Source organism: Rattus rattus, chromosome 3 (assembly GCF_011064425.1).
Source record: "Rattus rattus isolate New Zealand chromosome 3, Rrattus_CSIRO_v1, whole genome shotgun sequence".
In the NCBI taxonomy this organism is placed as follows: Eukaryota; Metazoa; Chordata; class Mammalia; order Rodentia; family Muridae; genus Rattus; species Rattus rattus.
This window is the reverse complement of record NC_046156.1, coordinates 222,570,826-222,592,190: the sequence shown is the minus strand read 5'-3', so window position 1 is coordinate 222,592,190 and position 21,365 is coordinate 222,570,826. Positions and strand designations below refer to the sequence as shown.

At 47.3% G+C, this 21,365-nt stretch overlaps 1 protein-coding gene across 1 annotated transcript; it reads right to left on the bottom strand.

Annotated features, from left to right (window-relative positions):
* Positions 1 to 168: 168 nt before the first annotated feature.
* On the bottom strand, positions 169 to 16,820 carry F2r (coagulation factor II thrombin receptor). The gene is made up of 2 exons (XM_032899127.1): positions 16,631 to 16,820; positions 169 to 3,448 (listed from the first exon to the last, which is right to left on the bottom strand). The coding sequence occupies exons 1-2, from the start codon at positions 16,716 to 16,718 to the stop codon at positions 2,238 to 2,240; spliced, it is 1,299 nt and encodes a 432-aa protein (XP_032755018.1). The 5' UTR covers positions 16,719 to 16,820; the 3' UTR covers positions 169 to 2,237.
* Positions 16,821 to 21,365: the final 4,545 nt, after the last annotated feature.

The following is a 21,365-nucleotide window of genomic DNA, read 5'->3' as shown; positions in this document are numbered from 1 at the left end:
CAGGGATTAGTACAGCACTATCCTTGCCCTGTCTCTGGCTGGGATCCCATCCCTAACCTCTGGAGAGCTTCCTCACCCTCTGCCGATCCTTTAGCCACAGGGCTGAGAAGCACCACTACAGAGTGGTGTGCTGTCCCACCGGGGCCCACAGCAATAATCTCTTCCAGAGACCAAGCAGGTTTTTAGTTTATTAATATATTTTTTAAAAAAAGAGGGTGAACACAAAACAATGACATGAAAGTTCACAAGTGCAGTGGTAACAGTTACGTTAAGTCACAGACAGAGCACAGGACAGGGAGTCAATGATTTAGATAAATCAACACAGGAACCGAGTTAACCAGACAACTAGGGGAGTTTCATGGAAGCTATTCTACAGTATTGGGAAATACTTTGTTTTCTTAAATACTTTCTAGTCTTATCTGCTTAAAATGCCAACATATTTTTTTTAACCAGGAAAAGGATATGTTTTAAATTAACTTCCAAATTAATTTGTCAAAGGCATGAAGATTTTTATATGCTTGTTAGTCACTGTGGCATTAAAAGACTTTAAAAACAACTTCAATAACTCTTGAGAGAAATACAGGCTAATTTTCCTACATTGCAATCAATTTCAATCAATGAAATTTCCTTTCATTATTATTATTTTTAACCAAACTGACCTATATATTTCTTAAAACTGGACTTCAGTGTGTTTGCTTGCTTCTTAAAAAAGTTGTTTACCGGGGTTGGGGATTTAGCTCAGTGGTAGAGCACTTGCCTAGCAAGCGCAAGGCCCTGGGTTCGGTCCCCAGCTCTGAAAAAAAGAATACAAAAAAAAAAAAAGTTGTTTACCATCTGACTGCCTCTGCCTCCCACGTACTGGGCTTAAAGGCATGCGACAAAATGCCAGGCTGATCTGAGTAATTTTTAACAAAACATTTGTAAATAAATAGCATCTAATTATTGTAGACTGAAGGGCTTATGTATTAAAAATATACATCTTGCATTGTGTCTTTATCCCAATCTATAGTTACCGGAAGCAGAGACTCAGATATCCAAAGCGGTTTAGCTGATAGGCCGTGCTTGTGTGACATATGCTTGGTGACATCCAGCTGATGACAACTTCTATGTGCGATGGTTTGCAGCGCATACGTCACAGCTGACCGCGTGCCAGCTCTCTGCGCTGCCTGAGTAAGGGCAGGACTCAGCTATTCTCCTACAGTCAGTCAGTCTACGGCCCACTATCCAACAGTGTGACCAGGGCACATGGGTGTGTCTGTCTGTGCAAGGGCCAGCCTTGCGGGACAGCTGCTGGATGTAAACACACCTTTCTCCGATTGTCAGATGTGCAGGCGTCACTGCCTCCCAAGATGGCATCCCCTCCCTTGCCAATTTCTAATTGACATAATCAGTTCACAGCGAATGAGACCCCTAGCAGGGTGGAGTGGGCCTGGTGGTCCTCATCTCTGCTCTCTGGGAGGCATAGCTGAAGGGGTATGATATACCTCATGCTCAGAGGCCTCCATGCAGACGGCTGTGTCTAGTTATCAGGCTTGGCTGCTCTGAAAGGTTTCTTACAGTCCTGGCGAGTCTTATGCTCAGTCTTGGTCCACGTATTTTGTAAGTAAATTGCGTATCAAAACGGGGCTTTTCAACTGCTTTGATAATTCTTAAACTGTGGTTGTTCAAGACCTTCCCCTACACAGGTAATACTGTCTCATCCTTCCATCACTAAACATTACTATCAAATAATTTGAAAATATATAAATATAGACACATAGGCAAAAGCTGTCTTAAGTCTAAACTATGGGCTTCTTCCCTATCACTGGGGTCTTCAGCTGCCCAGGGCTAGCATCCACCAACCCAGACTTTATTAAGTCAGAGAATCAGATTATTTCTATAGCAACTGCCAGGGAATAAACAAGAAAGCGTCAAAGCGCAGATTGCACCCTGCACTGCCACTATGTATGTGCACACCACCTGTATGTTAAAGTCACCTAGATATAGAAGAGGTGACGCTCAGCTACTATCCCAGCACTAAGCAACACTGGAAACCTTGATTCCGTTCCCGTCACCTTGCTGGTGATTATCCAATCTATACACTTGATAGCACTTGTAAGAAGTATGCATGCAAATCAGACGTTGGCGGTTTTCTTAAGGCGTTGAAGTCAATACAGTTCTTGCCAGGGACTGATGGGGGTTCCCCAGCTGTTCACTTTCCAACCTTTTCTTCATGGAACCTTCCAGCCACCCTTTCCCTAAGCTAGTAGCTTTTTGTATATGCTGTTATTCAGGTGGCTAGAGCAGGTATCCATCTTACTGGGCATCAGCTGGCCGGTGCTGTTGCAACTGTTGGAATCAGAGCTTTCTCTGCAGCACAAAATGCTGTAAAGGTGCTTCTGGCACTCGGAGGAGGCATAGTAGTAAATCAAGGGGTCGATGCAGCAGCTCACGCTGCTCACGCAGACGCAGAGGAGGTAAGCAAAATAGGCCGTCTCTGTGCCAGGACTGTCGGAGAGGAGCAGGTAGTGCACAATCAGGAGGACGTTGGTGGGCCCAAAGCAGACGATGAAGATGCAGAACACGGCGGCGGACAGGAACAAAGCCCGCGACTTCTTGCTCCGGTTCGCCACCGCGGAGGAGCTGAGGCATCGGATGATGGACGTGTAGCAGACTGTGGAAATGATCAACGGCACAAGAAAGAAGATGGCGGAGAAGGCGGAGAAATAGTACGAGTAAAAGCCATGCAGCAGGGTCTCGTTGAGGACGTCGTGGCACGTGGTGATGTTGAGCCCCGGAACCTGGGTGGTCTGCTCTTTGAGGAGGAGGGGCACCACCCCCATGACGGCCATCACCCAGATGACCACGCAGGTGAAGTTGGCTCGGCCCAGAGTGCGCCAGGACAGGGACTGGATGGGGTACACCACGGCCAGGAACCGGTCAATGCTTATGACTGTCATGAGCATGATGGAGGCGTACATGTTACAATAAAACGCTGCGGTGGCGAAGCGACACATTCCGGACCCGAACTGCCAATCGGTGCCGGAGAAGTAGTAGCTGATCTTGAAGGGGAGCACGGACACGAAGAGGACATCGGCCATGGCCAGGTGCAGCATGTACACCACGGCCGGCTTCTTGACCTTCATCCGAAAGACAAACACAGCGATGGCCAGGATGTTCAGGGGAAGGCTGACTATGAACACAAACGTGTACACGGAGGGTATGAAGAGCGTCAGCCAGGGGCTGGTCAGATATCCGGAGGCGTCCTCGGAGATGAAGGGAGGAGGCGGCATGGGAGGAAAACGGCTTTTATTTAAGTAGACTGCCCTGCCTTCGAGCGGTATGCTTTCATTTTTCTCCTCCTCATCCCCTAGGGGGAACTGTTCAAATGTATCTTCACTGGGATTCCGGAGAAAAAATGAGCGGGGGTTTGGCGTAGCATACGGCGTAGCATACATCCTCTCAGATTCTGAAGGAAGAAAATCGAGAGCGTGAGTGACATAAACGGGCAACCCCGGACAAGCAGAGGTGCGCTATGTCTGTTTTCTGTAATTTTCCCCGGGAGCAGATGGCTAGGTTCAGATCTTGCACAGATGGACTACGGACTTGTTAGAGACTATGCACCTAGGTTGGAATATTGCACAACATTTTGTTGGACACAATATTCCTGTCACTCTGCTGCTCCAGAGAACAAATGGGAGCAAAAGGTCACTCCAGAGATCTTGCAAACCTCACTCACCATGAAAGATCGAAGATGCTTTGCTTCACATTTTATTTATTTTATTTTGTGTGGTAGGAGAGAGCAGGCATACCACAGGATGGAGGGGGAGCTGGTCCTCTCCTTCTGTCATGCAGACCCAGGGGATTGAACTCTGGCTGGCAGGCTTGTTGACAAGTGTTTTTTTCTGCTAAGCCACCTTGCCAGCCCTCAAACCATGCATTCTCCCCCCCCCCCATTGTACCCCCACCATCTGTCTGCACAGGTCGTCTCCAGCTTCTACGACTTCTCTTTCCTTCCCCAGCTAGCTTGAGCCATCCTGAGAAACCCACCTCTCCCGAAGGAAAAATCCACAAAATAGAAAGCAGAGAGTTAATTCTACAGGCTACAGAATAGGGGGCCATTCAGACCCAGGGCTCCCCAAATCTTCAGTTTGCTTACAAAGTAGGATGTCATGATGTCTTAGCTATCTAGGTGCAGAGGCCCTCAAGTTACCTCTTCACAAGGCCAGGAGGCACCGATCCCCCTTGGCCAGCATCTTGCCTCTTTGCCTAGCAAGTCAGTCTAGGAGCACATGTGTTTGGCCATGACCTTATTCTAGAATGCTATATGCTTCAAGGTGCATGTCTGGTCAACCAGGCTCTCTGGAGTATCAACCAGATGTCGTTATATACACCTCCTTCCATCAAAACTATCCATTTGAAATGTCAGTCAGAGAAAAATTAATGCCACCAGTCAGACAGCAGGCTTTGGGGAACAAACAGCTTCGCTAAAAATCCTACATTTGTTGCATGCTGGGAAGCTGAGGTGTGCAAATAGGAACCACGGGGGGAATGCAAAGTTCCTGATACTGGAGGTGCTTGTGGCAAAGGCTGGCTATGCCTCTCTCTCAGAGATGTTGCCAAAGTTAAACCTTGGAAACTGGACAAGTGCAGTGGGTTTCCAGAAATTTTTTTTTTTTTTTTTTGGGTGTGGAAACTTTCAGAGAGGCTCTCAAATCTGTAATGCAATGAATGATGAGTTCAGCTGTGTAGCATCCCAGAGACAATCCTCTTAGAATAAAACTTTAGGCTCTGCTGTGTTTCCGTGTTACTCCCCACCAATGGCTGAAGGTACTCAGGGTCACAGGACAGTAGAAGGCACAGGTAGGAAGGGTAGGTCTTAGAGGATAGGATGATAGACTTTTTTTTCCCTTCCCGATGATTTTTAATTTGAGAGAGATCCAAAGCCAGTGTCTGTGATACCCAGGAATACGTTCCTGTCCTCCGTGCAGTTCCCGGCACAGAGATAAGATTCTTGGAGTCTCTAGGATAAGAGCATCTTTTGTATGCCAATGAGCTGACTGGTGGTTCAAGGCCTCTAGATAGCTTCAGAATCAGGGCTGATCACATGAAAGCCTGAGGCATGACTGGCAGGAGGGCAGGGCAGCTTTCCCGCCTGGCCATTCATTCATTAGCATCTTCCGTAATCCCATTTCTGATGGATGGGAAGCATAGGTGACGTGCTTCTCTGGGCTCCTTGAGCTAGCTTCTCTAGCAGACTAGAATCTGAGTAGAAGTCAGGGGAACCCTTAGTACATAGCCTGAGTCTGGAGGTCGAGGCTTAGGTATCTTTTTCTGGAGACAGACAGTCTTGTGGGCTGAGCTCTTAAATGTAGATGGTGTCAGAATTGAATGAAACGAGAAGACACAGGACTGGTGTCCACTGGAGAATCTGCCCGAGGACAGACGGTGTGGTGTGAGGGGAGAGAGCCTTGGTCCCTCAGGGCTCACCGCACTTGGGGAGGTGTTACACAGACAGTAGGGAGCACACTTTGCTGCTCTGTTCTCAGAGCTAAGGTGGGCAGTGGGTAGGAAACCGAAAGGCAGTTTCAGGGACAAGACACCACATCCTTTGTCCTTGCTGCAGGCCACAAATGCCTGACGTGTTTGGGGCGCCTGCCCCTGCCCCTGCTCTGGACTCTCGTTATCCTTCCCTCTTTCCCAGATGCCTGGAAGCTGACGTGAAAGTTGTGACTGAGCCTCCATAGCAAAGCATCGCCCACTGCCTCTGGTGAAGAGCTTTGGGGGTGACGTCTGAGTTCACACGGTGGCAGTGGGTTTTACCCGTTATACAATGTCGGTAGTGATCTGGTAGTCTCTGGGTCTTGTGCACTCGGTGCTGTCTTGATTTCCTCTCTTTACAGCTGATCTATACTCAGATCCTGCCTCGGTCTAATAGCATCAGGTCCCTTATCCTCTTCCAAGGTCTGAAAGTCATTACGAATGGAGATTCTATGACCTTATAAGTCCTAACCCCAGCCCATCTCCTAAATGATCTTCAATCTTGAATGGGGAATAATAGGAATTAGTCACCTAGGAAGCCACTTATAATGGACCCCTCTCTTATAATCTATTTTGGACCCAATCTCCTTTTTCCTGGCTAACACTAGAGAGGGAAACACACCAATTGCCCCCCTCCCCTGACCCCAACCCAAGACTTATAACACCCAATAAAAAGGTGCAGGTGTCAGGGCTTTCTTAAAGTCCACTAAGGGAAAGGGCATTCGGGTGGTATGGAATTTGAGTTCTGCCTCAGGCCTTGAGTGGAGATGACACTGTGATCTGCTTCTAAAATGAGATCACCTACTATTGTCTCCCCATGAAGAGTTAATCCATCTGGCCCTATCAGTGACCAGGAAGGCCAGGGTACCACTTCCCAGGAAAGCTGCAAGGCATGGCCAAGGAGATGGGCAGAATAATTATATCTCTGTGTGATGAGGTTCTTACCCTTCCTAGAAGCCCAACCTGGTGCAGCCATTGACGGAGTTCCTGCTGTGCAGGGATGCAGCCACTGAGAGCTTCTACCACTTACCGGGGAGAGCTCCACTACAGGGCACCAACATTCACTGAACTTCTGCTACAGAGAGACGCAGGTGTTCAGAGCGCCAGCCAGCAGGCAGCGTCACCCACGTCACTGAACCTGCCTGCTTGTCTGAGTTCTAACTCAAATTCACCCTCTCTCCCCAATAACAGCAAAAGGTCTAAGCATGTTTTCTCTGGCACTCTGGCTAGTCTCAGTCTCCAAAGTTTACTGCATTCCCTAAACCCAATCAAATTAGTACAAAGGAGGAGGTCACAATACATAGCTGGTTGGTCATAAGTTCCACAGTCACTGGGAAAGAATTTCAGGAAGGAGGAAAAAAAGTCTCAGGAAAGGAATCTCAAAATCTGCTCTAGGCTTTTTTTTTTTTCCTTTTCTTTTCCTTTTTTCTTTTTTCTTCTTTTTTTTTTTTTTTTTTTTTAAGACAGGGTTATATTTTGTAACCTTGGCTGCCTTGGAACTTACTGTGCAGACTAGGCTGGGCCTAAAGTCATAGAAATCTACCTTCCAAGGGCTGGAGACTGAAGGCATATGCCGCCACACCGGCCTCTGCTAGAGGGAGGGTTTGGGCAACACTGAGTCATGTGCATTACACACAATCTCTGCTAAAGATGAACAAAAACAAACCCCCAAGCCACCCTCACCAGCAGCAGCAGCACCCCAGCACCCCCAAGACCCCCAAGCATGTGGGAGTAGTGTTCACTGGCAATCCCAGTGCTCTGAAGGCTGACAGCAGAAGGATGGAGAGTCCAAGGCCAGCCTGGATTATACAGTGGACCCTGTCTTTAAAACAGAGAGGCCTTTAATCCAGGCACTCAAAGGCAGAGGAGAGCAGATCTCTGAGTTCAAGGCCAGCCTGGTCAACAGAGCTATTTTCAGGGCTACACAGCCTGAAAACCAAAACAACAATGACCAGGACAACAACCACACCCTGAGGTGATATTCAAGCTTCTGCTCAAGACAGCCACCAAATTAACTGACTGCTAACGCAAAACGACAGTGATCAATTCTCTGTGAAGGAATGTGCCAGAATCCAGAGTCTTCATAGCCCAATGTCTAGAATATGATCTCAAATGATTCAGTATAACAAGAATTAAGGTGCTGGAATTCTAGCTCAGTGACAGAACATTTGCCTAGCATGTAGAAGGCCCAGGGTTTAATCCCCTGCACCGATAATAAATAATTACCAAACACTAATTGGGCAGCTGGGCCCAGTAGCGGGTACATGTGATGTCAGCAGGTGGGAGACTGAACCGGGAGAACTGAAAAACTGAGGCCAACCTGGGCTGCCATGGTGGGAGTCAGTCATCCTGCGCTACAAAGTGAGACTTTGTTTCAAAAATACCAATAAGGGCTCGCAATGTGATGAACTAAAAGAACTGAGTTTTATTAGCTCTGCTCTGATCTTTTAGACAAAAATAAGCTCTAGGGCTGGAGTGACAAACCAGTCATTAAAAGGCTGCTCTTCCAGAGGATCGGAGTTCAAGCCTAAGCACCTGTGAGGTGGCTCACAATCATCTTTAGCTCCAGTTCCAGGTGACCCCGGGTCCTCTTCTGGCCTCCATAAGGCACTGCACACACGGTGCACAGACACGAGTGCAAGCAAAATACCCATACACGTAAACTAAAAACAAAATGAAATCTCTGAGTTTTCTCCTTCCACTTACCTCACATCATCTAGGAAAGCTAACTCCAACTGGACTAAAAGACTTATTATACCCAAAACTACACAGGGAACCCAGAAGAGAAAGCTCTGTAGATCTGACCCAAAGACACCAGCAACCAAAGCAGAATAAAGTAATGGAATCAAAACAAAAGCTCCATACAGCAAAGAGGCCATCATCAATGAGAGATACCTTACAGATAGATGGGAGACAATACTACAGATCACACATCCTACCTGATAAGGGATTCCTATCCAAACATCTAAGGAACTCGTACTCACTATTGAGAAAACAAGTTGTTTAAAAAAAAAGGGGGGAGGGGACAGAAACTAAACAGATGTTTCCAACGGTAATACAAAGAGTGCCTGAATGGTATGAAATAAAATGTTCAGCATTACTAATCGTCATGGAATTGCTGTTTAAAACCACCATGAGCGATGACTTTACTTCATTAGGATGACTATCATGAAGAGTGAAAGATTAACAAGTGCTGGAAAGATCCTGGAGAAACCAGGACCTTGGACACCAGCTGGAGCCGGAAGCACAGCCATTACGGAAGATGGCTTAGAACTTCAGACAACTAAACCCAGAATTATCCCCACTAGTGAGCGTGGACAGATGGAGGGTTTCTGGTGATGCACAGAGGAGAGTTAAGTGCTTACCAACATGCCCCGACACACACATAGGAACCTACATGACACTTGGAACAGGGACACGACTTGAAGTTACTTATCTAGCCGAGCGGCAGGAATGTGGTCATGTGGTGGTCTGAAAGCAACAGTCCCTGCCTGGGCTTCAGCGGCTCTGCCGATACTGTTTTCTGACACGCCCTTCTCAGCAAGTCCTTTGTCAGCAACCCGGTATTTACCCTAGGAACATTATACCTCAGGGAGCACGTGGTATTTGCAGTTTGGAATGGGGAAGAATGCATAATCCCTCAACTAATATCATTGCCTAAGGTGGGTACCCTTTCTTCCTACTTTACATTTGATATGCTCAGGTTTTTTTTTTATGAAATTAAAAGAAAAAAAGTATTCTTAAGAAGTGTATACTAACGTCACAGACCAGGCAAGATGGCTAGACACTTCCAACACACTCAAGACCCTCATGCTAGAAGTTGACCCTGCTCTTCTTGATTTTCATACAGTCCGAGCATGACTCAGAGGTCAAGGGGAAAGTGTTTGTCAGCTGACCAAGAGCTGGCTCTTCAGGGTCACCTTGCTTGTTGACCAATAGTCACAGCAAGGCAAAGTTAAATTCTGGTCTTATGGAGAAAGCAGTGCAGGGAGATCCCAACTAGATTCTTAGATTTCTTGCTAGGTTTTACTTAAGGAAGGTCTCTCCAAAGTCCCCAAGTGGTTTTGCAAAACTAACTCTTGCAGCCTAGGCAGGCCCTGAACCCACTATGCTGTTGAGGTTGGCCTTGAACCCCCAATCATCCGGTCTTCACTTCTTGAGTGCTGGGATTACAGGCATTTACCAGCATGCCGGGCTCCAGTTTAGATACTGGAGATAGCATCTTGCTAACTAGCTTAAACTCAGACCATCCTGGAGACGTGAAATTAGTGTCAGGGGATGGCTCTTTTGACTTGGCTGAGATCTGGCTTGAAGCAGAGGGGTTCATAAGATACCCTTTCGCGGCACCTGAGAGTCACACCATGCCAGGGTCTTGACTGTGACTCAGTGCTCTGCTCCAGCACTCACACTTCTGGGGAATTAGCTAACTCGAAGTCTCAGGATCCTGTTCACAGTACCACAGTGAGCAGGTCAGTCGTGGCCTGCACTTCACAGGCCCCACGATGGGGAGGAGGACACTGGAGAAACAAGGCAGAGACCAGGCAGACGAGTGAAACACTGCAGTCTTTCTAGAATGTTCCAGTCCCTCCAACTCAAACAAACACCACTTTCCCAAGGCAGGAGCCAGCATCTCCCTCCACCCCCGGGCCTCCTTTTGGATCTGGAGTAGGAGATGTACAGCACAACCTTGGATACCTCCAAGTTTTGTTAGCATCAATCAGGTCAATACCTTGTGGGCTCCCACTGGTCAAAGAAGAGCGAGCGCTTTGTTCATAGAATAAATGATGATGGAGGTGGTCCAGGGAGCCTGTGCGTGAGGAGTCTTATCAAGCTGCAGCCAAGCAGCCAAGCAGGTGCAGATGTAAGGAAGCCTTCGAGATAGAGAAATAGCAAGTAAAAGGGGTGGGGCCGTGACGTGCCTGGGCTCATCCCCAGTACTGAAGGGTAAGGAGATGACGGAAGACTGGATGGACCGCACAGAGATCAAGCGTAGCAGTGGAGTTCCTTCATCCTGTTTGTACATGATGCTCATGGGTATTTATGAGACAATCAGGAAACCTGGACACTTTGCATAGTGGATGACATTGAGAAACTGTACACTAATTTCTTCTGATGGTATTGTATTTATGAAAAAGAGTTCCCACCTCTAGAAAAAGCTATGTATTTAATTCATGTATGTATGTATGTATGTATGTATGTATGTATGTGTGTATGGGTAGTTAGTTTTTTGAGGCACGGTTTCTGTGTGTAGCTTTGGCTGTCCTAGAACTCACTCTGTAGACCTCGAACTCAGAGATCCACCCTCCCCTGCCTCTCAAGTGCTGGGATTAAAGGCATGTGCCACCACCTCTTGGCTTATAATTTATATTTTTATTTAATAAAATAGTATATTTAAGGACAGATCTTGGGAATGTGTTTGGAGGCTCAGCAGGGAGCGATGATACTCAAAATACCAGCCCCCTTTCTTCCAGTAAGGTTGTGCAGGGAAACAGCATTGAGATGGGTGGAGCACAGAGAGGGAGGAGGGGGCACCTGTCTGCCAGATCAACCCTGGGGATAGTCAGGCTAATGGATCCTCCTTGGCCAGATCACCCTCACATCCTGTATTCGAGAATTTAATGAGATGATGTCTGGGATTTGCTTTAAAATTCTCTGGCGGAGGACACTGAGGGTCTTGCTAAAAGAAGTCAGACGATGGATGGGTCGTGGAGAGATGGGCGCAAAGCCAAACAAGCAATTCATGATTCCTACTTGTCATTAGACATTTATTTGTAATTATGTGTGTGCGTGCATGCGTGCGCATGTCTTTTTGTGTGCATATGTGCAGTATGTGTGCTCTCAGTGTGTGCGTGAATGAGCAGCTGCCCTAGAAGGGCATCTGCTGTGAGCCACCTGATGTGGGAACTGGGACTCAAGCTTGGGTCCTCTGGAAGAGCAGTACATGCTCTTAGCTGCTGAGCCATCTTTCTAGCTCCAAATGTAAGTTTATTGTTGTTTTGGGGGAGGAGGTTGTTTGTCTGTTTTTTGCTTTTGTCTTAGTGCAGAAGGAGGGAAGCTCTTGAATGTTCTCATGAATATGGCTTTATGTTTAGAGAAAGCATGTAAGTATGGACATCCAATTTATTTAGAGACCTCTCACTATGTGTCCTTGGCTAGCCTTGAACTTGCCATGTACACCAGACTGTCTTTGAACTCAGAGAGATCTGCCTGCCTCTGCCTCCAGAGTAGTGAGATTAAAGATGTGTATCACCATGGCTGGATAGTATTAACATTCTAAAGGTTTTAGGGAATATGTAGGAAAAAAGCTCAGGAAACCTTCACATGTGTTAACCACCCACTAAACACCAGACATGTCCCTTGCTTTTACTTATAACTTTGGTTTATAATGACATATTTAGAGGTACAGACAGGATATGTAACTAATTCAAGATCACACAGCTGATAAGTCGAAGAGCCAGGACTTGAATCTAGATAGGTGTGAAAGCTTAATACCCTTTGACCACAGTGAACCGTCTGCCCTCTATTTTCTTTTTTGTTTCTATTTTTATTTTGGGGTCAAATCTTCTGTTGCTTGGGAATTCTAAAGTTTTCTGGCTTTGGTTATATACCAACCCCTGTCTGCACCTCAGCCCTTCTAGACATGCACAGGAAGTAGACAAACACTCACAGAGATGAATAGTGAAAAACCTTCTGAGTGTCTAAGTGTGTGCGTGCATGCACATGACTGTGTGTGTGTGTGTGTGTGTGTGTGTGTGTATGCAGTTAGTTTTTTGAGGCAGCCAAGTCTTTGTCTACCGCTCTCAGCTTTGCTGCTCAGAGTCAGGCTCTCAGTGAACCGGAACCCTCCATTTTGTCTAGGCAGGCTCACTGGCCAGAGAGCTTCCAAGATCTGCCTATTTCTGTCATTCAATGCTGGGTGCTTGTGATTCGAACTCAGAGCCTCCTGCATGCACACCAAGTCCTGGTACTTACTCAGCGACATCCTCCCTTCACCCTCCAGTGAAATCTTTAATGTGATGTTCTAGATGGGGCCTACCTAAGAACAGCAGGAGAACAAAGCAGTAAGGCAAAGTTCACGGCAGAATGCCTTGAAGCTGCCCCTCTGGTATAGCCTGGGGCTTTAAGACAGCCAGGAGGAACTGCAGGCAGGCCAGTCACAGGAAGTTATTGTAGTGTTCCCAAGGCACAGCCGATGTGAACACAAGTCTGTAGGGCTCTTGCCTGGAGGCAGGAGACAGATGTGGGGTAGTCAGGATGCTCGAGGGCCTCCCGGAGAGCCACTGGGATTCCCTGACCATGCTCATCCCTGTGGTCTGCTCTCTGCCCTGAATCACCATCCCTAAGACTCCTGTCCCAGGAAAGCCACTGTCCGTACTCTAATCAACAGCAAGAGATAAAAGACCAAGTACCAGTCAGTGTGTCCAGGGTTCACGGCCCCTCCCAGACTTCAGCTGTCCCTCTACCCCGTCTTTCTGCAGTGAGTGAGTCTGAACTGAAATGGTGAATCCTAAACGAGACACTTCATAAAGGATACTTCTGAGAGAGCACAGCTCTTCTGGGGAGGCCTTGACTTTGCTCCTTAGGGGACACAGATCACTGTCCGAGGTTATGCTAGGTTTAAACTCCAGTAGAGATTGAGCAATCGATGTGAAATCCAATGATAGGGTTGCCACAAGTTTTTAAAATATTTTTGTTTTATTTGTAATTATGTGCAGCGGGTATGTGTGTGTCTGTCTGTCTGTCTGTCTGTCCCACGGGTGGCCTATGCACATGCGTGCGGTTGCCCACAGAAGCCTGAGGTGTCTAGACGCCTCGAGGCTGGAGTCACATGGCTGTCATGGATGTGGTTATGTATACTCCAACTGTGCCACAAAGTAAAATGTATTTCTAACTTATGTCTGGCTGGCAAAACAGACAGAGACCAAACAAACCAGAAACCATGTTTCTGGAGTACTCTAAAAATCTAATCTGCAACTTGTCACAAACTTTAAATAGACATTCACGGCTGTGCAGATTTGCTCGTTGCCACGTGCGGCTCCCAGATTAGGACAGCAAAGTTACTTTTGAAAGCCAATCATACACACAAGGTTATAGGGGATTTGCAGGATTTAAGGATTCGGGGATAAAAACTCTTCACTTCAAAACTCGGAGCACTGTAGTGCATTCTTGTAATCTAGAACTTGAGAGGCTGAGGCAGGAGGATTTGAGTTTAACGCTGGCCTGCACTGCACAGCAAATATTGTTTCCAAGGACAAACGGAACTGGAGAGCTGACTCAGTGAGTTAGAAAGAACACTTGCTACAAAGAATGGGGGGGGATGGGGGGATGGGACAAACGACTGAGTTCCCATCACAACACCCATGTACGACTGTTATCTTAGTACTGTGTGTGTGTGTATGTGTGTGTGTGTGTGTGTGCACAAGCACGTGGGCAGGGGCATGCTCCCCCAATATCACTGGAACTCATTGGCATAGGCTTGCACATCCCCCCCTCCCCCAACCATAAACTTGGTAACTCTAGTGGGTTTGGTAGAAAACTACAGCAAGGGAGGACATGGGGACCCCGGAAAAACCCCACGTTTATAGGGAATACCATTTACTCTGTCAGTTCTAGCAAGAGGTAGTGAAAGGCTGAATAAAAGAGTCCACAAACCGGGTAACGGAGAAGTCTGGCTGTGGAAAGCAGAGTCTGACACTAGCAACGTGCTAAACATGCACACAAGTCACAGTTCCGGGCACTGTCCTGATAAGGACGGTGCTCCAATGGGGTCTCAGTGGAAGGGGACCCTGAGGACTCAGGAACCCAAGTGAATGGACTCATCCTCAGAAACACAGGCCCACATGTGGATGATGACATTTGGAGAACAGGTAAACCCACAGAGCCAAGGAGCAAACTAGTCGTCGTTACGGCAGATATAAGGGTGACCTGGAGCTCACGAGATTTGTCGTGAAGTGGCAACTTCTGGGACGTGGTGGAGGAAGTGGTAACTGCACCAGACTTCAGAGTGCATGACTAGATGTTCTGAGAATTTCAATTGAAAGGAATCATACAAAAAAAAAAAAAAAAGAAAGAAAAAAAAAGAAAGGAATCATACAAGGAGGGAGATAGGAATGTTAGAAATGAGAGACAGACAGACAGATAGACAGGAGTTACTAGGAAGCCCCAAAATGAAGAGTACCAACATCAGAAATGCAGGTTTCTGGGGAACTCCATATTTTGGGGTCTTTTTGCTTAGAACCCAGCTAAATTCCAGTTTGCTAGGGCAACAGGGACAAAAGAGACATGGGGAGGGGAGGAAGGTGAATGGGAAGGAGATTTTTGGAAAAGAAGCAAGTCCTTGGGTTCTAAAAAAGCAAGTTCACAAGACAGACCCAGGCAGGCGCAGCTAGGGCGGGCACTGCAGGGGAGGGGCCGGGCAGGGGTGGGGGGGTGGGGGGGTGGTGGGGGGGGGGGGGGGGTGTTCGTGGTTAAAGGGGCATTGGGAGTTGAGAGAAGTCAGCTGGCCTGGGTGACATGTGGGAAGAAGTCAGAGAACACCCATTCTTGACGGACGATTACAGAGGCTGGACGAAGTGAGGAATATATAAAAGGAAGGCAGAGCGAAGCCGGGGCCTGTCTTGTATGGGGACTTGTCCCTTCTTGCTGAGGAACCAGGCTTGGCCTCGAGATAAGGACCGCAGCCTCTGAAATCCCAAGGCACTTGGCCACAGTCACCATCAGCCATTCTCTCTTTTTTATGCAGCGGGAAGGAGAAGCAGACTTACTTTGGGTTGTGTTTGTGAGTTCACTTATTGCCTGCAACAACTGTAGAGGGACCACTCCTCTAATACCCTCGCTTCCCCTCAGGCAGGTCCCTCAATCTCTCTGGGCCTCAATTTTAGAATCAGCAAAGGGGATAAATGTCTCATGACACCTATGCTCTGTGCTGATCAGATCTCATATATTTTAAAAGGCCTGTCCCAAAATTAAACCGAGGAAGTATAATCTAAAGTTGTGTGAACTCACATCTCCACATACCCTTTAGGACACCATCTCCCCTCCCCCCACTCCATGATTAAGGACAGCTACCCAAAAGCAGGCAGGCTGGTTAGTTGCTGCTCCACTTGGGGACCCTCTCTGGGGTTCTGAGTTTTCCCATGAGCATCACTCAAGCTCACACGGAGGAAAGACAGAGAACAGGAAACACCCTACTCTTTGTCACCTCTTAATCCTGATGTGTGGGAGACCAGAGTACACATTCTTTCAGCGATAACCGAACAAAACTCACCACATTTTCTTCAGTGTGAAAGGCACAGCTAAAGCTTTCTAACAAAATATCCCTACTAAGAAATTCAAAACAATTTCCCTCACTTTCTAGTTAGGAACTTTACAGGTAACGAACGCCTCTACTTTGGAGAAAGGAGAAAATATTTGACGAAATAAATTGACCAAATTAATTTATTTGGTTCTAAAGAGGGGTCCCTTTTCTACATCCGGAGAAACAGTTTCCGATAACAAAGACCCACTTTACTCCCTGCAGCCAGAAACCTTCATCACCTCCTGGGTACCAGGCCCAGCTGGGGACTGTCCAGTCTTTATTGTGTGATTGTGGATTTTTCTTTTACATTGCTTGTCCCTTCTTGTAACCAAGAGAGAGAGAGAGAGAGAGAGAGAGAGAGAGAGAGAGAGAGAGAGAGAGAGAGAGAGAGAGAGATCCATCAAAGTAAAAACTTCAGGAGAGTGGTTCCACTGAACACCAAAAGTACAGAATCACAAGACCCTTTCTTTCTGAAGGTGGTCTTGCAAAACAGGCCACACAATGACGATAGAAGCGATTGCGGAGACCGTTCGGCTGAGCCTAGGGTCCCTCCTCCGGATTCAACACCCGGTGGCCCGCCGACTGCACCCTACAAAACCGAGTCCAAAAGAGCATCGCCCGTGCGGGGAGTGGGGAAGATATGGCACATGGATGTGACTAGGGGAGCTTCTAGATCTCGTCCCAAATGGCTGTTTGACTCCTGGGGGAAACTGAGGCAGGGTTGCAGCCGGTAGCACCCCATAGAGGAGCTGGCGCAACCTATCTTTTGATATCCCCCCCCCACCCCCGTGCGCACCCACCCGCAGCTCTTACCTGGCTGTCTCATAGGAACGCGGGAAGACAGCAAGGGACCGCACAGGCTAAGGCCGACCGCGACGAGCAGCAAGCGCCGGGGCCCCATTGTCCCGAGGCTGCCCGCGCGGCCCGGCGACCGCGGTCGCCTACTTTCTTAGGAGCAGCTCGTTCGGAGCCTGCAGGGGACTAGTGGCGACTGCGCGGCCCCGGGGTGAGTATTTGGAGGCGGTTCAGGGACGTGGGGCGGGGCCCCGCGGGCTGTGCGCGTTCCCGCAGCCTCCGCTCGTGCCCGCAGCCCCTCGCTCCGGCAGATGCTCGCTCCTCCCCACTCTCCCCCAGTCTGGCCTCTTGTGGTTGAGCCGCGAGCCTAGGAGTGACTCAGCCCCATTGGGGTCCTCAGAGAGCTCCTGCGGCGGCTTCAATCACTCTCCTGGGATGTGGAACTAGTCCGGGACTGTCCCCTGGTGGTGCTCCAAGTCTCTCCTCCTCCCCAGCGTCTAGGCGCGCTCGCCAACTTTTGGAGTTCAGCTTAAAGTCGGCGAGTGACTTCTAATTTTTTTTTTTTAAATTTATGGGAGATGCATTTAAAGATTGGCCCTGCAGTGACATGGGTGTCCCCGGATGTGTGGACAGTGCTTGACATTTCTCGAAATTCAATTTATTTTGCGAGCTTAGACGGATCACGTCTAGCCTTTGATCTTCCACAAGACTGGAAATGGACAAGGTATCCCAGGCGCAGGTTCTCCAAGCTCTTGCCTACAGAAACGAACCCCTGAGCCAGAGCCACAGGCCCCAGTGTCCAGGGTAATGCTAGGTGCCTCCCGCCAGTAGGATGCTGGGTGGGAGGAGGAGGGGCAGCACTGGGAAATTTTAGAGTCCTTCGCACTTCACAGTTTGCGCTTGGCTACATTATTTCAGCGTTAGATATCAAAAGGGGTATCACGGCTGAGAAAGAGTCCAGTGAGGAAGACACCCCGAAAAAGAATCCTGGTCCTCTACCCAGAGTTTCTGAAAGAGCCAATTCGCAGCTCACCGCTCTGAAGTGCTGGAGAGGAAAGGGGTGTTTTGGCTTATACTTCCATATAAGTGCTCATGATAAAGGAAGTCACAACAGGAACTCAAAGAGTGGCAGGACCCTGGAGGCAGGAGCTGAAGCCGAGGCCATGGAGGGGTGCTGCTTACTGGCTTGCTTTCTTACAGAGCTCAGGACCATTAGGCCAGCGATGGCCACACCCGCAATGGGCTGGGCCCTCCCCCATCAAACACCAATTAAGAAAATGCCCTAAGGGCATGTGCAAGTCCAGATTTTAGGAAGGCGTTTTCTCAGTCCTGTTTCTCTCCTCTCAGACGACTTTAGCTTCTGTCAAGTTGATATAAAACTAGCCAGTACAGTGGTATTCTGCACTCCCTGCAAAGGCTTTGAAAAGGGCAATTTTGCTTAAAGACTGTCTTTCCCTAACTAGAATTCCAACATTTCCACAATGGAGAAAACAAGATTAGAGGCCATCTCCTCCCCTTACCCTCAGAGCTGCCTCATGGTCTTCATAAGTTGCACAGTCAGTTGTGCAATCACCCAGTAAACAATGCCATTTAAAATCCTTCCCACTGGAATCTTTCCAGAAAGCACGTTTTAGGGTAAGTGGAGACCATTAGCATATTTCTGCACACATTAATAACATGGTATCGTTTTCCTCACCTCTCTGAAATGCTGTTGGGATTTTAGGTTCATGGCTTTTATGGACCACAGGTGAGAAAAAGAAAATTGCTGCAATTAACCCAAGGAATACCATTGCTTCTAAGAGATGCTCCCACTGATTGTAAAGACATTGAAACTAGGGCTGGAGAGATGGCTCAGTGGTTAAGAGCACTGACTGCTCTTCCAGAGGTCTTGAGTTCAAGTCTCAGCAACCACATGGTGGTTCACAACCATCTGTAATGGGATCTGATGCCCTCTTCTGATGTGTCTGAAGACGGTGACAGTGTACTCATATATGAAATAAATAAACCTTTTTACAAAAGGTTTGGGGAAAAAGAAGACACTGGAATTTAAAAAAAAATGATAAAGCCAGTGACAGGTTTTGACAGTTCAAAAATACAAAGTATAGAATTATTTTCATCCACAGAGATGTTTCTAGACTCTATGGAAGTCTGAAAGCTGGAGAGTGCTAAACCCTGCAAGCAGGTGGGTTTCTGCAGTAATTTGTGCTGCATTGCTCCCTAGTATCAGAGTTAATCTTTTCTTTCATGGGTCATGATTCCCTCTGAGCATCACTCTTTTGTGCTTCCAGATCACTGTTGAATAAGATAAGAGTTACTTGGTCACAAGCGCTGAGATACTGGGACACTGTAATACTGAGATGGTTAATAAAAAGGGTGTAGTGTATATAGTGTGGATACACTGAATAGAATGATTCACTCATAAAACCCTGGACTAGAGTAAGTTTGAAAAGAGTTTAAAAGATTTTTTTAACGTGGTTTGCCTTCCGTTAAGTGTTTGTACCACATGCATGCCTAGTTTCTACAGAACTCAGAAGAGGACATTGGATTCCCCGGAACTGGACTTTCAAATGGTTGTGAACCACTATGTGGGTGCCAGGAGCTGAACAAGGTCTTCTACAAACGGCAATCTCAGTGCTCTTAACGCCTGAGCTGTCTACCCAGCTCCTGGAGCAAGTTTTCAGCATTCTCCCTAGGATGGCATTAAAACTTTTATTTCTGGAACTTTCCATTTAACATTTGGCAGTTGATGAATGAAACTGCAGAGAGCAAAACTTAAGGGAACGGAGTTACCTTCTGCCTTTGAGTCTGCGGTCTTCGTGATTAGTGTTAGGGTTCCGTACATTATTTAATAGTGATACAAATAAATATTTGTAGGTCTATCCATCCCTTTAAAAAAGGTGGAAGAGCTGGAGAGATAGCTTGAGAGCAGGAGTACTCAAGTATCATCCCCAGAACCAATGTATATGAAAGCCAATTAGAGTGGTGTGTATGTGTAATTCCAGCACTGGGGAGACAAGCAGAGGCACGCAGATCCCTGGGACTCCCTGACCAAACTGCCTAGCAAGCTCCAGGCTAGAAGGTGATCCTATGTCAAAAAGAGGTGGGTGGTGCCTGAGGAATGACACTTGAGGTTGTTCAGTGGCTTTCATATGCACTCACACATGCATGTGAACATGCATGAGCACACACACACACACACACAAATGGTAGAAATGGTGAGAAGTATTAAGAGGATACTTTGGGGAGCTGTTACATTAGAACAAAATGTATCCTGGAGAGAGAGGGCCCTTGAAATATTGAAGTCATTGTGCATATTTCCTGAAGTGTCGCTCAGGACATGGCGGCAGCACAGCAAGCAAAGGGAAGGGACAGAATGAGGCATTTCCTGAATATTCTTGAGAGATTTCTTTTTTAAAGTTTTATGAGTATGGCTGTTTTTTCCTGCGTGTGTGTCTGTACACCGTGTTCAAGCAGTGCCTGCAGAGGCCAGACGAGGCTATCAACTCCTCCGGAACTGGAGTCCACAGACGGTTTGTGAGCTGGGTCGGTGCTGGGAATTGAACCCTGGTCCTCCGTAAGAGCAGCCAGTGCTCTTGAGCACTGAGCCATCTCGCCAGCCCCAGATTATGGATTATTAATTACATCATTTACAAAAACAATTGAAAATCCTTCAGAAAGCAATTGTAAATTTTAAATATGGATCCCTGGACCCCGTCCTGGACCACTGTACTGAAAATGCCCTGGGTGGTGGTGAGCTCTTAGAGCACCCACACTAAAGTTTAGAGTAAGACATGGTATTCAGGCACAGAGCAGAGTCAGCTGGAAGACTGAGGCCACAGTGCTGGGCTGTGTCTCCAGAGGTTTCGATGCAGTTGGTCTGAGATTCTGCTGCTGCTGTTGTGGATACTTGGGAGCTGTGGGTGGCAGTGATCATATTTTGTCAACCATAGCTTTAGGGAGAACCAGAAAAATTGAGTGTGGTTCCAAGTCAGGCATGGTGGTGCTCACCTGCAACCTTAGTATTTCGCTATATGTGAATTGAGTTTTATTCCTCGAAATATTTTTATCTATAGTTTTGTCTCTACCTTGATCGGAAAGTGAATTTTCATATTTCACCCTCTCTCTCTCTCTCCCCCCTCTCTTCCTCTCTCCCCCTCTTCCTCCTCTAATTTACTCACTTTATTTTACATGTGAGTGTGTATGTATGTATGTATGTATGTATGTATGTATGTATGTATGTGCGTGCACCACATGCATGTGAGTGTGTATGTCACATACATGCTCACAGAGGTCAGAAGAGGTTATCAGAACTGGAGCTGGAGTTGCAGATGGTTGTTTCCCACCATGTGGGTGCTGGGAATCAAGCCTGGTCCTCTGTAAGAGCAACACACATTCTTAACCATTGAGTCATGTCCCCAGCCCCGTTTTTGTTGTTATTGTTTTCCTTGTGAGGACCCTTGGCTGTCTTAGAGCTGCCTTATAGACCAGCCTGGCCTCTAACTCAGAGTTCCGCCTGCCTCTGCTTCCCGGGTGCTGGGATTAAAGGTGTGCACCAACATCGCCTGGCCCATTTTCATTATTTCCAATATCAACGAATGTCACTTTTTTTTTTTTAAATCTGTGTTTTAACTTGGAGTATATCCATTGCACATAGTGTTGGGGTTCGGAGAGACATTTTCATAAAAGTATACAACCACCGTTTTCTTCTACTTTTCAATGCTTTGCTCCAACCTTTGACCCCATTGTTCAGAAT